The sequence below is a fragment of the Drosophila santomea genome, chromosome X (assembly GCF_016746245.2).
Source record: "Drosophila santomea strain STO CAGO 1482 chromosome X, Prin_Dsan_1.1, whole genome shotgun sequence".
NCBI lineage: Eukaryota > Metazoa > Arthropoda > Insecta > Diptera > Drosophilidae > Drosophila > Drosophila santomea.
In genome coordinates, this window is record NC_053021.2 from 14087587 (window position 1) to 14110227 (window position 22641).

General features: G+C 42.5%; 1 protein-coding gene across 3 annotated transcripts in view; it reads right to left on the bottom strand.

Moving 5' to 3' along the window:
• Positions 1–2748: 2748 nt before the first annotated feature.
• The window catches only part of LOC120455457 (homeobox protein cut), a 75664-nt gene continuing 55771 nt past the window's right edge, over positions 2749–22641 (bottom strand). Inside the window, exons 3-7 of one of the 3 annotated variants that reach the window (XM_039641677.2) lie at positions 20503–21011; positions 20207–20385; positions 16796–17791; positions 7988–8405; positions 2749–7882 (exon numbers count right to left, since the gene is read on the bottom strand). In XM_039641677.2, the coding sequence (XP_039497611.1) occupies positions 4618–7882; positions 7988–8405; positions 16796–17791; positions 20207–20385; positions 20503–21011 (5367 nt within the window). In that variant the 3' untranslated portion in view covers positions 2749–4617. Of the gene's footprint in view, positions 7883–7987; positions 8406–16795; positions 18566–20206; positions 20386–20502; positions 21012–22641 lie in introns of all 3 variants that reach the window. The other 2 variants (XM_039641676.2, XM_039641678.2) reach the window with 2 other exon arrangements.

Here is a 22641-nt window from a genome sequence, read left to right on the forward strand (position 1 = left end):
AGTTTTACATGCTATATAAACTAGTTTATTAATCATATTATTATTATTTATATTCGCATTATCTCGTGTTTCTCATTTCTCGCCTTTTCGTCTTTCGTTTGTTTTTTTTTTATTTTTGTCATATTTTGATAATTGTTTTCGTGGCTGTTTCCTTTTTCTCGTTTGATTTCTTGAATGCGCTTTGGTTTTTTTTGTTCTTTGCAAACCGCTTGCTGGAAAATCGTTTTCAATGAGTGTGAAATCAAAAACACAATTACAGTTTAGCTTAATTAAAAAAAAATATTCATTACCTGTTAATTTATTTTGTTTTTGCTTGTTAATTTTATGCTCGTGTGCATTTATACAAGAAATGCTACAAAAAAATGTTTACTTTTGTTTTGGTTTTTGTTTTTGTTTTAAGTTTATTTTGGTTAATTTTTGTAAGTTTTTGCTTTCGCTTAGGTCTTAGAAAATGATTTCGAGGTTGCCAAAAATTGTATGTGCTTAAGTTTAATATCTATGTATAATATATATATATAACTATATATGGTTTTTCTTGTTGTTTTTGTTTTTCTATTTACTTTTGTTTATATGTATATTTTTGATATTTTTGCTGCTTTTTCTTTTTCAATTGTTTCTTTGGGCACATTTTGCTAATTTGCTTAAGAGTCTCCTTCATTTTTTGTTAGTCTCCTCGCTTCATTTTGCATTATTAATTTATTCTGGTTTTATTTTGTTATTTGTATTTTTTGTTATTTGTTATGTTCATTGCATTTTTGGGCGGATTTCAAACTGAAAAACGGAGCTGGCTGTCCTCATCTCAAGATCATTGTCGGTTGAAAACTAAGGGAATCGGTTTGGTATCGGTTCAATAGATCTGTTCTATGTGTTAACTACGGCTCTTTATCGTTATCTTTATCTTTATCTGGTTTTTCTTGTTCTGCATCTCATCATCATCATCATCATCATCATCGTTCATAATCATTTTGCATAAACACTATTATGTTATATAGAGACTTTTGTATATATGCATATCTGCTGGTTAACACTATATGGTTATTTCAAGTCTGTTTTGTATTTACTCTTTACTTTGGATATACTTTTTGGATCTGCTAAAATAACTTGCTATATCCCATCCACTTCTTACTCCTTATGCTTGTATGCTTTTAACATAATATTGATATGGTCTGGTTTTTTGTTTTCTCATGTTTTCATGTTTTCATATTTTCTTTCTGATCCATAAATTTTTGCGGGTTTTCCTCTCAACTTCTTATGTACAGCTAATGTGTAGTGGGTGAAAAAGAGGAAAAGGTGGAAAATGTAGGACAATTGGCAAAGTGAGTGGAGTGTGTGCGCATATCACCATGGGCTTAAATTCACTTATATTCACGTTTATTCAGATATCTCTGTCTAAAGGTCTACAAAAAAAAAACACAAATCATTTCTTAGTCGGTATAAAAATGTGTGTGTGTGTGTGTCTGAGTGTGTGTGTGTGTTTCGAATTGGAAGGATAATTTCATATATATCGTATTTACAGCTCAACTCTTTTGATTTGAATCAATAAACGTTACCGTTTCAATTGCTTTGTTTAAAATTAATTACGTATGTCTTTTTCTTATTGGGAGCAGTACGGATCTATGCAAAAAATGTCCACTGCCTACATTACATATACATATACACATATATGTATGTATGTATGTATGTTTGTTATGTGGATCAGCGCCTTTCCATCGTTAATATCTGTACGCTTTACTTTACTTGGCTAGCACCGCATATTGTTAATAAATATAACTATTAAATGGTGTGTATAAAAATGCTGATCATGCATATATATATATATATATATATATAACTACGTCCTATATAGGCTTATATCGGCTATCGGCTGGGTGGCGAGGGAAACTCCCAAAAGTATGCTATACAATTGCAGAGTGTTTCTGTGTCTGATCTTTTCATTTTTTTTCATTTCATTTCATTTTTGGACTTCCGGGGTCAAGGGTTATAGGTCATGGGGTTGAGGGGATTACAAGAGATTTGCGAGTACTTTCGTTCCTCAGCGGCATTTTCTGCGATTTTGGTGGTTTTTTTGTTGTAGGAAAATAAAAAAGGATATCGATGGGTTTTTTTTCGTTTAAGAAAACATTTTTATTTGATAAAGTTTCGATCATGTTCATGTATTATTGGTATGTTGTCGCTTGTGTATTCGCTTTTTTCCTTCGTTTAATGTATATATATTTATATATATATATAATATTTATATTATAATTACAATAATAATAATAATAATAATAATAGTAATAATAAAAATACGAAGACAAAAAAATTGTATTTAAGAAATAATTAAAACTAAAAGTTGCGAACCATTTCAACGTGTCGTGTAGGTTTTTTTTTTGTCTCAGCTCAACTTTCTTTATCCATATTTTGTATATATTTTATATATATTTTATTTATTACTTGTTTATCTCATATCCATATAGATGTAATTTATTCATTAGCTAAAGCGTATGAAAATGCAAAGTATTTAACTCGATAACTTAAACGCAAACAGGAGGAAAAGAAACAAATTATAAATTTCAAGAAGATCGTAACAAATTTCGCTGACAGCGGGCAAAAATTGTTTGCATATTTTTAAAAAATATTTTTTTTAGTTCTTTCGTTTTTTGTTTCTTGTATAAATTTCGCAAATTGTATTCTTTTTGTTTTTTAAAGGTTTTTGAAATGTGTTTGGTATATGTTGGTAATTTGTTTCTCTTTATTACTCGTCTCATATATATGTATGTAATAATAATAATAATAACGCGGCAAATTTTGGGCCTATGCAAAAATGGTTTCGTGTAATTTTAATTTATTTAGCTTTTTTTTTTGGTTTGAGAAATCTGTTTTTTGTTTAGCTTAAACATTTAGCCTAGGAAAAAAAAGGTTTAAATATTTCTTAAAATTTGTTTTTTTGCTCTTCTTGGTTTTCTATGTTGTCTCTCTTGTTCATATAGGAAAACAGATTCTTTTTTGTTTGTTTTTTTTTTTATTTTTTTTTGTTTGTTTATTTTATAATTTATTTAAGATTACGATTACGTTGTAAACTTAAGAGCTAGGCAAAAAAAAAATTGGCTGTCTTAGATTACTGTTTTTGTTTTGAATTTTTTTTATATTTTTCTTTTGTGTAATTTCTTTAGTACGATATGCGGTTTGTGTTTTTTTTTTATTTTTATCATTAAATATTTTAGATTCACAGAAAAAAATTGTTGTTATTTATGCTAGGGTTTAATGCAAATTTAAATTACCGTTAGGCTAAGTTGATAAATTTTTCACTTTTCGCACTTTATATGCAATATGTATAATTATATATAATTATGTATAGAATAATTAGATTATAAATAATTTAGTGCATTTTGCATGTTTATTTTTGCTATAATTATGAATTACTCAATTTGTGTTTGTGTGTGTTTTTGTTGTGTAGGCGTATTATATATGTGTGTGGGATTTTTTATGTAAATTCAGAATTTACAAAGTTTATTGTTATATATTTTTTGTTCTCGATTTGCCTTTCCGTTCCTCATCGACATATATTTTGTATTATTTATATTTTTAGTTTTTGGGCAACAAAATAAGGGAAAACTTTTCTGCTCGCTGCAATTCAGCTTTGCTTTTAACTATCTTTTACTTTGGATTTTCATTTCCATTCCTTCCACATTTCCCCTATCAATTTCTGCTTTACTTTGTTTTGTTTCCTTTTCCTTTTCCTTTTCGTTTACGTTTTTGTTTTATTTTGTTTTTGTTTTTGTTTTGCTTGAGATCAAAAGATAGTTAAACAAGTCGGTTGCTGAGGGTGGTAGAAGGTAGGATTTTTGTTTAGGAAGAACGACAGCAAGATCATGCCTCGCAAGAAATCTATGTACAACGTCAATCGTTAATCATCATTCATTTAATTATTTATTTACACTTAACCAGCTACACTGCTAATAATCATATAATAGTTTCTCAAAAAAAAAAAAAATATATATATATGTATATGTATGTATAGAATAGAATTACGTGTGTAGTTATCAATCCTACCGCCTTTGCTTACAGTCTTCAAGTAGAAACAAATCGAAAAATCGAAATCGAAATCGAACATCTTTGCAAGATCAAATCTTTCACTATCAATTGGATCTCGACATTTTGGTTAAAGTTCTTCGGCAAGTCGGGGGTACTTAAATGGGGTTTATTTTCTCATTAATACTTTTGCGCTGCTCTCTCATCATCCTTATCATCATTATGATCATCATCATCATCATCATCATCATTATGATCATTATCATCTTCATCGCATAGCGTCTCTAAACTTTTAGCTACAACTATTACAACTCCTCAACCTAAGGCTACCTTAACGGCTACAACTAACGCCTATATTTAGTAGTTAATGTTTAATAAAAAAAAAACAAAAAAAAATATATAGTTTTCTAGTGCCTAAGTGCTATTTCTATGTATGTATGCATGTATTTATGTATGTATGTATGTATGTCTCCTGGGTCCTCACATCGTTCAAACATTCAAACTTAATCACAAGTAAACGCGTTTCCATCTCCGCTCCGCTCCTCTCTACACATTGCACTGAATTCATATTTAGTTCGATTAATTCGGTTAATTCTGTTAATTACTTTAGTAATTCCAAGCGGCTGCCGCAGTTGCAGCTGCAGTGGTTACCGCTGGTGTGCTGCTGCTGCTGCTGCTGCTGCTGTTGCTGCTGCTGCTGCTGGTGGTGGTGTTGCTCTCTCCGCTGGCAACGGAGGAGGCAGTGACTGCTGGAGGTGGTGGTGGTGGCGCCAGTGGAGCTGGCATCTCCTCGGAGGAGGCAGCGCCAGTGCTGCTCAGTCGGCGAACTCGCACCATGCGCAGCTTCTCCTCGTTGATCACCTTCAGTTTTTGCTGCTCACTGCTCGCCGTCTCGTCGCTGTCCAGTTGAATCGCTTGCTGAACCGTTGGCTCATCATCGTCGTCCTCCTCCTGTTTGATGTGCACCTCCGGCTCCATGAAACGCTGATCGATCTCCAGCTGGGCATGCTCATGATCGGAATCGTTGCCGCCATCCGTTGGCTTATTGCTATCCGCATCCGTATCGCGTCCATACTCGGATGCCTGCATCACGCACACACCATTGATGATGCGCTCATTGTCCGCTGCTGCAGCGGCGGCGGCAGCAACGGCGGCGACAACAGCACTGGGATTGGTCACCGCGCCGGCGGGATTGACCCACTGTGGTGCAGCTGGCTTGCGTCGCGAACTGCGCACCGCATTGGACATGTAGGCGGCGGCGGCGGCCAATGCGGATTTGTGCAGCACCTTCTCGTAGTCGGTGGTCTTGTCCTCGGGCTCCTGGCCCTCCAGCGATTCGTTGTCACTCAGATTGTGACCAGCGCCCTCCATTTCCATATCATCCTGATAGTCATCGCTGCGTTCCCGCTTCAATGTGGGCATCGATAGATCCAGACCGCTCATCTGTTCCTTGAATGCCTGATTCAAAGCCTGCAACTCATCACCGCCAGTGGCGCCAACAGCGGCAGCTGCTGCAGCTGCTCCAGCGGCCGCAGCGGCACCGGGAATCCCCGCCAGACTGCGTCCCAAAATGGCAGCGGCCGCAAAGTATGGCGGATAGGGTATGGGGGCACCGCTCATGCCCATGCGCTCCTTGTGCAGCTCCAGCAGGCGCTGCTGCAGCAGGATGCGGAATTGGACGGGATCGAAGGGCGTGGCACTGGTACTCTCGCGACTCGGAATCGGATTATCCTGACCGGCCGGTCCATGGGGCACCTGTTGCTTCAAACGCATGCGATGATTGTGGAACCAGTTGGTGATCGTACGCGTTGCCAGACCCAACTCGTTGGCCAGAAACTCAATGGTGCCCACATTTGGATACGGATCCAAGGCGAATGCCAGACGCAGTGCCTCCTTTTGCTCCTCGGAGAAGAGGACACGTTGCTTTTTGCTTGGCGGTGCACCACCGACACCAGAGCCCACAGATCCGGGACCCGGACTGCTGGTATAGAAATCATTGGTATCATTGCTGGAGGTATCGCTACTATTGTCCTGCTGATTGGGGCCCGTGCTCCTGCGCCGTTTGCTGGCCTCCCGTCGCTCGTTCTTCAGCAACTGCAATCGCTCCACATTGTTGGCATCGCTGAGCCACAATTGCATCCGGATGAATGGTTCCCGGCCCTTGATGGAGAGCATGTGCCATGGTTTCGGTTTGCTCAGCAGCTCGGACACGGAGCCCTGAGAAAGTCCCAAAACGGCTTCGCCAAATATCTTCTGACCGATATTGTTGGCCAACAGCGCCTCCTTGATCTTGGTGGTGATGTCGTGCGTGTCCAGATCCTGGGTCAATGCGGCCATCTCGTAAACGGTGGGCGACATATGCTGATGCAGACTACGCATGGCATTGGTGCCATGCACCGGCATCAGCATCGGTTTCTTATCGCTGTTCGATGGATTCGAACCGCCCTGATTGCCACCCGGACCACCACCTGGCTGTGCACCACCACCCACCGCCGATGGTGGCAGACTGATGGCATGTTGGGGCGGCAATCCCGGCGAGGTTAGCAACATGCTTTGGTGATGCAGCGCAGCAGCGGCGGCGGCCGCTTGATGATGCTGCTGATGTGGATGCTGCTGCTGGGCGAGATGTTGCTGCTGCTGTTGCAGATGCTGTTGCGCCTGCTGCTGCAGATGCTGTTGCGCCTGCTGTTGCGCCTGCTGCTGCGCCTGCTGTTGCGCCTGTGCCACTTGCTGCTGCTGCTGTTGCATGGCCGCCGACATGGCCGCCGCCTGCATTTGCTGCATCAGATGCTGCGCCTGTGCCGGCTCCTGCAGCTTCAGTTCGCTCATCATCTTTTGCATGGGCAGCGAGGCCGCTTGCATTTTGCTGGCCAATCCCTGCGGCATCTGCGGACTGCCACTGTAGCTGCCCGTGCGCATTAGCTTCTCGGGCGCGATCTTATACTGGCTGGCCACCAGCTTGTGCACCGCATTCTCATCCTCCAGGAACATCTTCATGCGTATGAAGGGTTCACGCCCCTTCTGCGTCAGCATGTGCCATGGCTTGGGTCTGGCCAGTAGATCGGATACGGATCCCTGCGACAAACCCAGCACAGATTCGCCAAACAAACGCTGCGAAATGGAGTACTGTGAAAGGGCCTCCTTCACACGCCGCACAATATCCTCGGTGTTCAGATTGTTGAACATATCGAACTGTTGCTGTGTGATGGGCGGCAGCACCGCCTTGGTGGGTCGCTGTGGTGTACTGTGGTGCGGCGTCACCGGCGGTTGGGTTATCAACGAATTGGTAATCGATGCCATGCGCTGCAGCGGACTGGCTGTCGCCGCAAACTCCTCACCCTGGCTGCTCAGTGCCGGCGGCAGGATGGAGTTGCTCAGCGGACTGGGTGCTGCCGAATTGCTGCTCGCACCGCCGGCTGGCGGTGCGGCTGTTCCAGTTGGTACACTGGCACCACCCGATGGTGGGGCAGGTGGTGCGGGTGTGCCGCCACCCTCGGATTTGCGTCCGTGCAGTGAGCTGGCATAGGCATCATCGCGTTCGCCATCCTTGGAGCAACTGCTGCTGCCGGCGCTGTGTTCCAGCGAATTGCGCTGACCATTCAGCTTGATGTCCTTGGCAGCGGCGGCGGCCAGCGAGAGATCCTGTGCACCATTGAGGACCTGCTGCTGCAGCGCCATCAGGCTGGAGAAGTTGGGGAACTGTGCCTGTGCCTGGACAGCCTGCTGCTGTTGCTGCTGGTGCTGCTGCAGCTTGGCAATCTCGCGCTCGAAGACGTGACGCATATTCTCATCGGCCATGGCGGGAAAGGCATTGCTGGCGGCGCCCGGCATGCCAGCGGCTCCTCCAAATAGCGAGGGTGAGAAGAGAAAGCTGCGAAGGAGACACCACAAGATGATGATGATGATTATTGATGGCATCAGTTAAACGTTTTGCTTCAAGTGCCAATCATTTTGAGGATCTGACGATTAAACTTACCTTGGAAATGCTGTTTCACGTGGCGTGCGTGCAATTAGCTCCTGATAGAGACGTGCCATCTTGTCCTGGGCCAAATCCTCGTGCCGCAATCGCTGCTGCTGCTCCCGTTCCCTCTCCCGCTGCTCGCGTTCCCTTTCCCGCTGCTGGGCAGCGGCTGCCTGGTCGGGATTGAGATGCTGGTGCTGCTTCAGCTGCTGTTCCACCTTGAAGAACGGCGATGTGCAGCTCTGCGGTGGCGATTTGCTATCCTCATTGCTGTGCGAATCCTCGCCGCCGTGACTGCGATGCTGGGCCACGCTGCTCTGTTTCATCAGCGATGAGGCTTCGCTGAGGATGTGGGCAATCCGATCCTCGGACATGGAATCATCGCCGCCAGCGCCGCCGGCACCACGACCCGCATACTGCGGCAGTCCAGAATCTGCAAGATGACAACAAGATTTCAGATATATTCCAGATTAGTGGTGGTGGAGATGATGATGATGATCGTAAAGCCCATTAAATGCTGTAAAAATTTATGCCAAGCCGGATCATTTATATGGGGCTATGCTCGCTCGATTGCCAGGACATGGACATGGTCATCGACATGGACATGGACATGGATATCGGCATGGATGTGGAAATGGAAGGGGGACTTGGAACCTGAAACCTGAAACCTGAAACCCAAACCAGACTGAAACCAATTAAGCCATAAAGCGTTCAAAAAGCCAAAGCGAATTTGCGGCCATAAAGCGGCGCTGCAGTTGAAAGGGTTCCGCCAAGTGTCCACCAAATGCCACGCCTCTTGCCCAGCCGCCTAGCCAATGCACTGGCAGAAATTTCGGTCATGGGGCAGCTCAATTATAACCAGCAAGCACAAATACAAACACACACAAAACACCAAACCGAACGAACACAAACGCAGCTCATGAATGGTGCGCAAAAAAAAAAATGTTTGTGTAAATTCGTGTTATTTTTGTTTTTATTTTTGTTTTTATTTTTGTTTTTATTTATATTTTTTTTTGGAATTTTTTTGTACATCCCCAAACCTGAGTTTTTCGCAGCCAACGCTGGACCTCAAATAGTTGTTCGATGCAAAAGCGTTGCGCTAATTTGGCACGCGCCTCGCCTCAAACCCATGGAAATGCTCATCGAAGCGAGCGTCCAGGAGTTGAATAAACGAAACGAAACGAAACGAAACGAAATGAATAAATGAATGAATTCAATTGCAATTGAGAGCGGTCGGAGGAAATGCACAAAGTAAAAAAATGAAAATGAGAGAGCGGGGCTGGGAGATCATGGAAAAAATGTAAAACTGAAAATTGTTTGGCTGAAATTCAATTGAAAAGCGAAATGGAGAAGCGTTTTGCTTTTTGACTTTTTGCTTCTCGTGACAGAGAGAATCGAGTAGTAAATTGCAAAATAATCACACAAGTGGTTCCGAGTCACCCACCTACACTCTGTATACTCATACCCATACTCATACCCATACTCATACACGTACTTGGCGTGGCGTGGCGCCCGAACAGGGACCATTGAATTTCCTGTGTGATGTCCTGCGGCATGTTTTTGTGGCTGCCACAGCCAAAAAACATCAATCAGCCGCACACGTTCAGCGGCATGGAACGCTATGAATCTGAATCTATGAATCTGTGAATCTGCAGCTAATGGGTATGGGTATGGGAATGGCAATGGGTTTTGCGAAATGAAATAACTGAAAATCGCTTTACAATTGCCAAGCATAATCGATGCCCAAAGGAGCAAACACTTGGCCGCAAATAAAACTGCAAGAATCGGACGCAAGCGGAAACGGAAATCAACACATGAATGACAAATGTCCAGGCAACGTTTCCTCTTTCCTCTTTCCTCTTTGCCCAACATCCTGGCTGACAGCCATTGAAGCGAGAGATTTGAAAAATCTAGGGTGATATGATAGGGTGAACTCCTGAACTCCACGGATACGAGAGTAGATGGATAAAGGCGATCAAATGGCCAACTATAGTACAATAGCTACTCCATTCTATTTTTTTTTCCCATTTCCATGGCATAAAAATTGGAAAAACGATTTTGTGAGCATTTCTTCTTGTGTTTTTTTTTTTTTGCTATATGTATGGGAGACATCCTTGTCGTCGCTTCATTTGGGGATTACAAAGTGTTTTTGTGTTATAAAGTCGAAGATGACATTGATGACACCTGGACCTGGAATGACCCAGCCCACCCATGGATGGCAATTTGGTCAATAGGTATGGCTCGGTTTGGTCAGACACAGACAGCTTAAGCGGTCTTAGTGGATGATTGTGGCCAGCTGGATGAATTTCGCTTTTGGGTATTGGATGTATTGAATTCAGTTGGCTTTAAGCTGAACTATTTGCTGCATTCGCAAACTTAGGAGTTTTCTTTTAGCGAAAGCAAAATTCAAATGGGGAAACATTTGCTACTCAATTTTTATTGCTATTTGCAATTTTGCTACTTAATTTCCATTGCTATTTGTAATTTTGCTACTTAATTTCCATTTCTAAGTATTTGTAATTTTGCTACTTAATTTCCATTTCTAAGTATTTGTAATTTTGTTACTTAATTTCCATTGCTATTTGTAATTTTGCTACTCATTTTCCATTTCTAAGTATTTGTAATTTTGCTACTCAATTTCCATTTCTATGTGTAATTTGTAGCGTTCATTTTGATAATTTGGCCAAAAATTTAAGAGTCTCACGTGGCGCATTTCATTTGCTGAGCAGACAAAGCTTTGGAACCCATTCTCCAAAGGCATCCTTGGTACTATGGTACTATGTTCCAAAAGGACTTCCCCCTGAAGTTGCCCGCAGTTTTTTGGCCCAACTTTCGCTGCCATCCTTTATGGCCATCATTCAACTTTTTACTATATATATATATATATAGAGAAAGAGATATAGATAGCGAGTTTTTTTTTTTTTTTTGGTAGTTGGAGGCAGCAGATATATATTTGTCGTTACCGTTGGCCACTTTTTTGTCTGCGATTTGCATTATTTTTTCCCGTTGTGTTGTATGTGTATGTTGTATGTTGTTTGTTGTGTAACCCACACCACGCGGTGTGTGGCTGTTTGGATTTTTTGTTTTGTAATTTATTAGAGAGGAACATGTTGACCAAATTGTCATTCAAAGGGATTTCGGACCGGCAATCGGACGAGCGAAATATGCGCACCAGATATGAGCTATCATATTTGTCTAGCACATACCAAATATATATACCTTTATATATCTATATATATCGTATATTTTTATATGACAATCTAGACCCATGCCCTTACTCCTATGGCCTACCTCGCAATTTGCTTGATGAATATTTGCCTTTTATAACAAATCAGAGGACGAAGAAGCCCCGGCAATGGAAATGGGAATGGAAATGGGAGCCCAGACAGTGGAGTGAAGTGGCTGCTTCAGCTGCCGAAGTTCTTGGGGTATTGGAGCCTTGGGGTTGCTCGATTCGTTTGTGTTTTTTTTTTCTTTTTTTTTCATTCTAATACAATAAATATTTGCCAGCACACAAATATGTAATCATACTTCAACATGTCGCGTCGATCTGAAAGGGTTATATATCTATATATATATACACATATGTATGTATATATGTATGTATGTATTTAAAGGGTAAAAATATGAGAGGACGGAATTGAACGGCACATTGAAATTGGCACACGCACGCAATTTGCATTAATTGCAAGAAAAATTTTCTAATTAAAATGCCAGTCATTTGTTTTTCCTTTTCCCTTTTCCCCCGACTCACTGGCTCCTTTGGGCTTCCCCCTTCTTTCGAATATATACCCCTTATTTTGTCAGTTGCTCCTGTGTATTAGCAGAAGTGTCAATTAAAAATAAAAGAAAAAAAAAGAAGCGAAATGAAAGACAAGGCCAAGTGGGTTTTTACAAGTGGGTGGGTGGTTTGTTGCCTTCAAATGGAATTGGAAACCAAATTGGAGGCTTCTTCTTCTAGCTGAGCAGAAAGCAAACGTAGCATGGCGAATTGAAGAGTTTCGACAGCATGGGAAAAAATGCCAAAGGCAAAAATGGGCTCTACGTATGTGAACTCATATTCTGCACTGCAGCAAGTCATCAGCTGTTAACAAAAAAAAAAAAAAAATAAATAATAATAATAATAAAAATAAAAATAAATAAAGAACGTTTTGCTGGCATTTAAGCCATTCGAATGGCACTTTTGCACTCATTGTTTGTCTTGCAATTAAGCAGAAAATATGCGAGAAAGAGATGGCTCTAAGGCTGGTGCGAAAGAGAGGGCATTGGGGAAAGAGACGGAGACAGAGACAGCAGCCAGGAGAATTCGATGTATGGATGGTATGGTATGGTATGGTATGGTATGGGTAACGTGCAGCAACTTTGTCTTGCATTTTAATTTGTTTTCGTCATGATTTCGCTTTGTTCTTCCACCTTTCAAAACCCCCCACTCCCCACCCCCCTCCATGGCCAACATCCTTCGCTGCTGTTGTCAAAGTTCATTACAAAGTAATTAGCTGCCTTATATGCAAAATAAAAAGCACAAAAATCAAGCACGAACACGACATGTGCAACATTAATTTGTTGTGTGTGTGTGTGTGGCTTAAAAAGTTTCCCATTTTGTCTGCTTATTTTTTTTGGTTGATTTTTTGTTTTTGTGGGTTATTTTATTTATCTTTTTATTACAGTATTTTTCGGTTAGTCCTCATCAAATTATTAGCACTCCCTGATCGGAGGCCATTACTCTTCGGCCGTGGCGGCACTTTCATTCCTGATTGCCTCATTTCGTTCATCACAGAACATATCAAAGAAATTCAAAATAAAATAAATTTTAGCTACGCTTTCTTGGTCTTTCTTGGCTTTCTTCGTCTTTCTTGGCTGCTCTACAACGTTGTTTGTTGCTGCTGGCGATCGTTAGATTTATGAAAATTGTTGAGCGAGCTTTATGCTAATTTATGCATATTGTTTGGCCGGCCCACGCAGTCGAAAAATCTTTCACCTCCCTCCCCTTAAAACAAAAAAAAAAAAGAATAAAAAATAAAAAACCAACTCATCTGTCTGCTTTTGCTACCGCAATGAGTCGCCACACTTAAGCGATGCCACTCAATGAACAATATTTTAATGGCCACAGTGACAAAGTGTTGTTGCATTGGGGATGTCACAAAAAAAAAAAAAAAAAAAAAGGAAATCCCTATCGTGCATATCATATTATACAAATATACAGCACTGTACCTGTCTTTACTGTCTAATGTCTTTAATGTGTATAAATAAAATCAAATGAAATAGAAATGGGAATGGGAATGAAAATGAAAATGGAAGGGAATACAATCGAGTGGGGGAAAAGGAATTGATACGCCCCGTTGGTCACTTAGTCAGAGCAATATCTCCCAGCATATATGTATTTTCTTTAATTTCTTCGTGTGGCATCAACACACACACACACTCGCACACTCGCACACTCACACTTTTAGCCCGCTTTATGGCTTGTGACAAATAATTTGTGAAGCGGCCGCAAATAAATGTGTGGCAGTCTGCCTAGCTTTTTTTCTTTTTTTCTATTTTCTATTTTCCTTTTTATTTGTTATTTTGTATTTTGTATATTTTCCTTTTTGTTTTTACTCAGCCGCATCTTTTCGGCGTTTGGAATGCTTTTGTTTTGTCGAATGCCGTGTGCGTTGTGTTTTTTTGCTTCTATTCTTAGGCACTCGCACTCGCACTTTTTTTTCTAGTTTTTTTTCTGTTTTTTTTTGTAGTTTTTTTGTATCTTGTCTTGGCCCGAGTTGGCCTGGCTAAAAGCAAATAAATGACAACGGCGGTGCCTGCTGAAAATTATGTGTTAATATGCTCGTATTATTAGCTGCTATAATGGCTCCGTTTGCCTTCCGCCTCTCAACTCCTCTGAACTCCACTCGCTCTCCGCTTTTGTCCGCTTTTGACATTACGTATACGCCGCGTAATTTCTTTTCTATTTTTGTTTTTTTTTTGCTTTGTTTATTGCGCTGTATTTGCCTTGGCTTTGAGCGCCATGCTAAACGAGTTTCAATTGAGCACTTAAATCTCCCCCTGGTCTTTTCTATTTTCCTACTTTTTCTTCCCTATCAAAAAAGTCCTGTCTAAACTTTTTTTTTATTATTTTTTTGCATTTGTGGTTTAAGCAAACTTTACGTAGTGAAAAAAGGGAATTGACCTGGCTGCAGCGCAATAAATCAAACAGTTTGCCACTTATCGATGTTATATTTGAAATAAAAGCAGCTAAAGATTCACATATTTGATTTGCCAACCTTTAAATTGCTATAGCCCCATAAACTTTCATCGATAGTTGAACTCGTGCGCCCCAAAACGTTAACCCTTCGCTGGCAGTTTAATATGCAACAATTGTCGTTAAATGTAGAAAAGCAGGGGAAACAGCAAATAGAAGCCAGCAAAAAAAAAAGCAAAATAAAAAGAAGGGAAAAAAGAGAGGAAAACAAACCGAAAACGCAAAAACTTTTGCTTGAAGCTAGTGCTGCTATGCATACCCTGCAGTGGCATGCCACCCACGACCAGCAGGCACCACCCTAGACCACCCTAGACCACCCTAAACCACCCAGCACCACCCTCTTTTTGGCCAGCCACAAAGACGACTTCAAACGCTCGGCACGTCAACGTTTTGCATGCCTCGTTGAAGTCAGTTGCAGTTGCTATTTGTTGCTGTTGCTGCTGTTGTTGTTGTTGTTGTTGCAGTTGGTATTTCTTGTTGTTGTGCTTGTTGTTGTTGCTGCAGTTGTTGTTATTACTATTGTTGTTGTCGTCATCGCTGGTTGTTGTTTACATTTAATTCAACTTCACGTTGTTCGCTGTATGTATGGCTATATATGTATATATACTTTTTTTTTTTTACCATTTTTTTCTGTTGTTTTTTGTTTTAAGCCTTTCACAGACCAATTGTCACGGCAGTCGTCGCGTCGAACCAGCTCCTTCCCCTCACCCCCCCACCACCCTTTTAGCAACTACTCCCCCCCGAAAACCCCCCGCCCATTTTAGCGGTTTCGTTCATAACGCGCTTTAAACAATTACAATTCAAAATTCATTGACGCGCATCCTGGGTTAACTTTTGCCACAATGACTTCAAAGTATTGTTAGCCAACAGAGTTGACAGGGGCGCCCATTGGCAGGGTTGCTTAGAATGCACTTGGAAAAAAAACGTCAATCAAAGTTGATAGCTAGTTAATGCTCATTAATAAATTATAGTTAGTAAACGAATGATTGCTGGCCCAACTCTTTGTGTTTGCCTATAATTACCAATGGTAAATGGTTATTCAAAAAAAATAGAAGTAGAATAACCTCCGTTGCACTTTAACCCCTCTCACCCCACCCACCGCACTCTTAACCCTCTGCTGGCCAACTTTAACCCCCCGCCGCCGCTCTAGCCATCAGCGACTCTTCTCTATAAACAGTCACAGTTAGTTTAGCTGCCATGAGTAATCGTCATAAATTAATTGTCAACATTTGCATGCACTTAGACCAACACACACACACACACACACACACGCACATTTGATTAACTTTGCAGCAGGTGAGGAGTGGGGCTAGGGGTGCTGAATAAAAGGGGGGGAGGGAGGGGGTGTTTCGAATGCGTGCTAGCACTTTCCACATACATACATATGCACATACTTTTGCATTGACATATTTTCGCTTTTTGCGCTGCCAGCAACTTTCGTGCACTGATGACAAACTGATGACTAATCAATAAGGGAGCGGGAAACCAAGACAACTAGATAACAAGAGCAACTAATAGACCAAAAATTGTGAAAAATAGTGGTAGTAAATGTGGTTACTTTTGGCCAAAATGTTGGCGTGAATGAAAAACGAAAAACTAACAAAAGAATTCAAAACAACAAAAAGTAAAAAGTAAAAAAGAAGAAAACATATTAGATTGAAAAACTAACAAAAAATTCAACAATTCAAAGTAAAAAGAAAAAGAAGAAAACGAAGAAAAAATTTAAAAATTCAAAGTAAAAAAAAAGAAGAGAACATATAAGATTAAAAAACTAACAAAAAAATGCAACAATTCAAAGTAAAAAGAAAAAAGAAGAAAACATATTAGATTGAATAACTAACAAAAAAAAAATGCAACAATTCAAAAATTCAAAGTAAAAAGAAGAAAACATATTAGATGGAAAAACTAACAAAAAGAAATTCAACAATTTAAAAATTCAAAGTAAAAAGAAGAAAAAGAAGAAAACATATTAGATCGAAAAACGAGACAACAAACTGAAACGAATTCCTGTTCATTTTCACGCCTAATGTGCGAATTTGCCGAAATTTATGGCGACAGCCAAATGGCCGCTCCAACTGCACCGCAAATGTCTCTCTTTTTGGTCCCCAACGCCATGCCACGCCCCCCACCCCCTTGGGTGCCGCTTCTGTTACCCCCAGTCCCCCCCCCCCCCCCCCCCCCTCTTCTCGCAAAAAATGGCGTCGTCAAGTTTGTTGTCGCTGCTGCTGCTGCTGTTGCTGCTGCTGTTGGCACGTTGATTATACGCAAAAATCAAAAATAATTAAAATTTCACAATTTAATGTTTTGGCCGGCGGCCAAACGAAATGAGAAACGCCAAAAGGCGCAGGAAAAAAGAAGAAATCTGAAATCTGAAATCACAAAACTGAAAACTGAAATCGGAAAGCGGCAAAAAGGAGTGAGGACATCGAGCACATCGTTTGAAGTGCGCGCTAAAAGGATACCAGCTAGTTCACTGAGATACACTGAGATTGCGACTGAGATATTTTCGCCACCTGTAAACTGTAACCAACTGGCAAAGCCCCATCTATCTACATGCATTTAACAGTATTAGTATTGCCACTCACCTTTCTTGGGTATCAGCGATTTGAGCAGCATGACGGCATTATCGTCACAGGCCCAGGCGTGCATCTTGCGATAGCTATCGCGTCCCTTCTCCGTCAGCTTGTCCCACGGCTTCGGTTTGCTCAGCAACTCGGACACGGTGCCCTGCGACAGTCCCAATATATATTTGGCAAATAGCCGCTGGCCAATGTTGTGCACCGAGAGCAATTCGCGTACACGTCGCGAAATGTGCAGGGTATCCAGCGCCTGATTGGCATACTTGTCCATGTTGTAGCGCAACATCTCCTGCAGCTTGGCCTCCATGGGATCACCTTTGGGTATTAGCGATTCACCCAAACGACCGGCCATTGAGGCGCCCGGTGGCAGCTGCAATTCGGAGTCGGCGAAACGATAATGGCCACGCCCATCGCCACCGGCGGCCACTTGAGCGGCGGCGGCAAATTGAAACGCAGGCGGCAGGCCGGGCAAAAAGCCCGGTCCCAGGGTAGCAGCCGCATGCTGGGCATGTGCGGCCATGGCGGCAGCGGTGGCCAAACCATTGCTGGTGGCATCATCCTGCAACAGCGATTTGCCGCCATTCAGTGTGCTGGCCAAACTGGCCGCCAATTGAGCGGTGGTGCTATTGGCATTGCTGCTGTTGCTCGCACCACTGCCGCTGCTACCACTTGCATTGCCCAGCGCTGTGGGTGTGCTCGAATTCGAGTTGGATTCGTTCGCCGCCTGATGGTGCAGATGGTGCGCCGCCGATGGATGCAGCAAACCGCCATGACCATGGCCATGCAAGTGATGACCATGATGACCATGCTCGTTGCTTGCCGCATTGCTGTTGTTGCTGCTGCTGCCGCTGTTTGGTTGCTGCTGCTGTTGCAGGTGATGATGATGTTGCTGGTGGAGGTGTTGCTGCTGCTGGTGGTGCTGCTGCTGCTGCTGGTGGTGGTGCTGCTGCTGGTGGTGTTGGTGGTGGTGCTGCTGCTGCTGCTGCTGGTGGTGGTGGGCATCTAGGCGAGAAGAGTTTGAAGAGTTGGAAAATGTTGAGTTAACCAGTTGACTAAGCAGCGCTGTGGACGATGGTCCATGTTGCTGTTGCTGTTGTAAATGTTGTTGCTGTTGTTGTTGCTGTTGCTGTTGTTGCTGTGAAAAGTGTAGATGTTGTTGCTGCGAAAGGGGTGGTGCTGCTGTTGGTGGTGCTGCGGGTGGTGGCGGCGGCGGCGGTGGCGGCAGCAATTGTGCCTGCTGCTGCTGCTGCTGCTGCTCGACCTTAAAATTTTGATAAATTGTTGGCGTTTTGCTCCCATTGCTGCTGTGCCCCGTTTCAGCGACAAAGCCACGGCGCCAATAGTCGTTGACCAGTTGTTGGGGCAGGATCACCGGCTGCTCATCGGTGGCAACCTCCTCCAGCTCCTCCACCTCATCGTCATCCACTTCTTCGATCTCCTGCTTGGGCGCCGCATTCTCATGGCTGGCTTTCGCCTGCATCTCGCACTGGCTTGCCACTGTTGCAGGTGCTGCAAGTGTCGCCAGTGTTGCAGTTGTTGCAAGTGTTGCAGATGATGCAAGTTTTGCAGTTGTGGCAAGTGTTGCAGTTGCTGCATGTGCTGCAGTTGTTGCATGTGCTGCAGTTTTGGCAAGTGTTGCAGTGGTTGCAAGTGCTGCAGTTGTGGCAAGTGTTGCAGGTGTTGCCAGTGCTGCAAGTGTTGCACGTGTAGCAGTTGCAGTTGCAGTTGCAGTTGGCGACACTGCGTCTTCTTCTTCTGCACGATTTCGGTTGGTTTCTGCGGATAACAACAAACAAATTGGGCTATTTGTTGTTGCTGCTTTCGAAAAGCAATAGCATATGTGTTCTTATTGTATATTTGTATTTTTGTTTTGTTTTTATTTTGGTCAACAACATCCATGGAACATAACGCCAAAAATGAATCAAAATTTTTTGTTGTTTGCTAGCCAGTTCTTTGTTTTGTTTCACAGCCACAATTTTTGTCATTCATTTATCAAATTTGATTTTCTCGGTTTTTCTTTTTTGTTTTCGCTTGCCAATTGCCAATTGCCAAAGTGCAACAAAATAACAAAGAATCTTCGCCGTGTTGAAGTATTTGTGTATAAATATATACTTGTATATAATAGTATAATCGTATATGAATTTATGATTGAAATTAGCGATAAAGAGAGATGGTGTGTGTCGTTCTGCTATCGATAAGCATGCAGAACTCAACAGCAACAACATCAACTTCATTAACAACAACAACAACAATATCAACAACAACAATATCAAGAACAACAACAATGATAACAATTTGATATGAAGAAAAGAACAACAAGAGCAAGAATCGCTCGATGCAAATATTTTGCCAGAGGTGGAAATGAAAGGCGAGTTTGTAAGTGAGAAGGAAAAAGGAGAAAAGAAAACGCGAGCTGTTTGCCTTTTTGGCCCATAAAATCTGGCGCCGTCTGTGGCTTTATTGAAGTCCCTTCCTCAACTCACTGCCCCCTTCCCCCCTCCGCACCCCACCCTTCCTCATAATATAATTCTTCTTCGTCTTCGGACGGTTTATCCTCCGCCGGCGATAAGCGCTCAAATAAACCATAAAAGAAACAAAAAAAAAAGAAATACAAAAATAAAATAAATCAAGAAATACAGCCTGCGAACGTACGTACAGTCGTCGGTTGGAAATCAAAGCGATTGATAAAGCCAAGAAATATCGGACAAGCGGAGCATGCTGCTTGGTGGCAGGAAGTAAGCAGTGGAGGCCACACACACACACAAACCGGAAGTACGCACTGAGTTGAAGTGATTGCAAGACGACTTGCTATGCGAATCAAGAATCAAAATCAAGATCGAGAAATGTTGCTGCTGCAAGTAGATATGCTAACTCTGGAAAACTATTTGCAAATGTATTTTTTATTTTTTGGGAATTTTTGCAAACGATACAGCCTGCTTCTTGTATCTAAACTGCTGCTTGTATCTAAACTGCTTCTTGTATCTAAACTGCTGCTTGTATCTAAGCTACTGCTTGAATCTAAACTGCTGCTTGAGTCTAAACTGGTCTTTGAATAAAAAACTGCTTCTTGAATCAAAACTGCTCCTTAAACAAAAAACTGCTCCTTGAATCCAAACTGCTCCTTTAATCCACACTGCTCCTTAAATAAAAAACTGCTCCTTGAATCCAAACTGCTCCTTTAATCCACACTGCTCCTTAAACAAAAAACTGCTCCTTGAATCAAAACTGCTTCTTAACTCCATACAACTCCTAGAATCCCATCCTGCTTCTCAAATCCACCCAGAGAATTGAATCCACCCTGCTCCTTGACTCCACACTACTCCTGCAATCCACACTACTCTTTGAATCTAACCTGCTCCTTGACTCCACACTACTCCTAGAACCATTGAATCCACCGCGCGAGTATGGAGCACTTACCTTCGCTGAGGGCATCGCTGGCGCCATTCTTGAGCGCCTCGGCGGCCAAGGCCTTGGTCCGCTCGATGAGCAGTGCCTGGAATTTGTTGGGGTCATTGGCGCAGGCGGCGGCAGCGGCGGCCGCGGCTGCAGCGGCGATCGCCGAATTCGGACTGAGCACATTCAGATCCAGCGGACTGCTGCAAGTGTAAGTGTAAAGTGCATTATCAGTATTAAATTGCATTGCTTAAATTGCATTGATTTTTCCCCCAGTGTAACTTGCGTTCCCTTTAGTACATAGTGTATGGCATACGTACTGCTGTTCCTTTTTGATTTTGAGCTCGTTGCTATCGATGGAGTTGCTGTTGGTGCTGGTGTTGGTGTTGTTGGCATTGACCGCCTCCCGATCCTCGGCCTCGTCCTCCTCGTCGTCCTCATCCTGTTGATGCGACTCCTCTGGCTTATCCTCCGCTTCCTCGCTGTCCACCAGCATGGCCTGTTCGTCATCCTCATCCTCGTTCGCCGTTGCTAGTGGCGCCTTTGTGGACTCCGGCAGATCGGCATCCATTGCTCTATCGGCTGCGGTATTCAGCTTCTTGTTGTTGTCGCTGCTCTGGCTATTGTTGTTGTTGTTGGTGGCGGCGGCAGCTGCCAAGGCGGTTGCCTCGGCCAGCGCCTCATTGATTTGCTGCTTATCCAGACGCGCCTCCAAACGGATGATGTGCTGGCGCTTGACCTCCAGGTGCTCCTCCAGTCGCTGGATCTGCACCAGGTGCGTCTGCTCCTGTGCCCTCAAGCGTTGCAGTTCGTCCAGCAGTGCTTTAATCTGCAATAAGTCAAGCAATAGTGATTTAGATTAGTCAATTTTATTTAAACAACATATAGGCTTATATATGACTTCTTAAGCTCTTGCAGTTCTAAAGTTCTTCTCTATCTTTATGCTATTGCCATTTCCCATCGATAGCTGTTGTGTCTTGTGTTTTCATCGTTTACCTTCGGGGAAATACACATTTTCCTCACATGAGCATATGTACGTGTGTGTGTGTGTGTGCGTGAAAAGTTCTCGAGAGTTATAAAATAATTTTTAATAAAATTAACAACGACGTCAATGTCGCTCGTCGGTGATTGCCAGGGTGGTGATGGTGATGGTGATGTTGGTGGTGGCACAATCAGCCCAACCACTCAACCACCCAACCGCCAAATGCCGCCAGGTACAGTGAAGCCCCAGCCCAGCAAACGAGGATTCCGCCCCCAGCTTTGCCGATGTGGGCTTTGTTTGGAACTTTGTTTGTTTGATGAAAATATGATAATTGGCAAATTTGACAAGGGAATTTTTCTTAAGTGCGTCGACAACATACACACACACACACTCATACACACAAACTCTCATCCCTTCTTGATTTTCTTGCCCCTCCCCCCACACACACACACACCCTTAAAAACGCCCCTTTTCTTGCTGAAAGTTGACAAGATAAAGTTTTTCGACAGCGCCGTGTGGTATGCAACGAAATTTTTTAATGTCAGCCAGGTGGGCGTGTGTGTGTGTGTGTATTTGTTATTATGTGATTAAAATTAATTTTACTGCGCGGTTTTTAATTGAAGCATCTGCCACGGGGCTCAAAGCCAAACTTTACCTGCTAGAGTTTACGCTAAAATTGGAATATACGAGTATCGATCTCAAGATGGGAAGTGACTTTGTAACCAGGTGACTTTATTGAAATTGATTAGCAAATTAATCACATTATATTTGGTTTAATGCTAAACAAAAACTACCAATATCGAGGCTGTTTAAATGAGGGGAACTTTATCCATATGCAAATAAATAAAACTAATAAGTTGTGGAATCAACATAACTCTAACTATGAACTTGCGTGTCACTGCGTGATTTGTGTCGAACATGGGCATAAACAATAATTTCATCAACATGGGAACACCACCAATACCACTTCATGTGTCTATTTTATCAATATTTGTGGGTGGTGGCCCCTGATGATTATTGGCCATAAACAATGGGCCAGAAGCATAGCACATAATTGGCATTAAAAAAGCATCAAGCAACATGCGTGTATTGCCGCATTGCCATGTGGCATGCCGAAAAATGCAAAACAGCCGCCAGCCGGTTAATTCTATTATCAATCAAAGGATCCAGGACATGTGAAAGAGTTCGGCTATGGGTATGAATGTGGGTATGGGTATGAGTATGGGTTTGTGTATGGGTATGAGTATGAGTATGGGTATGAGTATGAGTATGGGTATGAGTATGGGTATGGGTATGTGTGTGTTTGGGTTTGGGTTGGGTTGTACGAAAATGTTGGCATGCGTGTTCGATTTTTCATTAGCATACGGGATACAGCGAACTTACTGAACCACCCTTTCGAATAGAAGAGACATGACAAGACGACAAACGACTCAAATTAATTGCATAAAAATCCTATGGGTGCGGTAAGCCAGGAGGT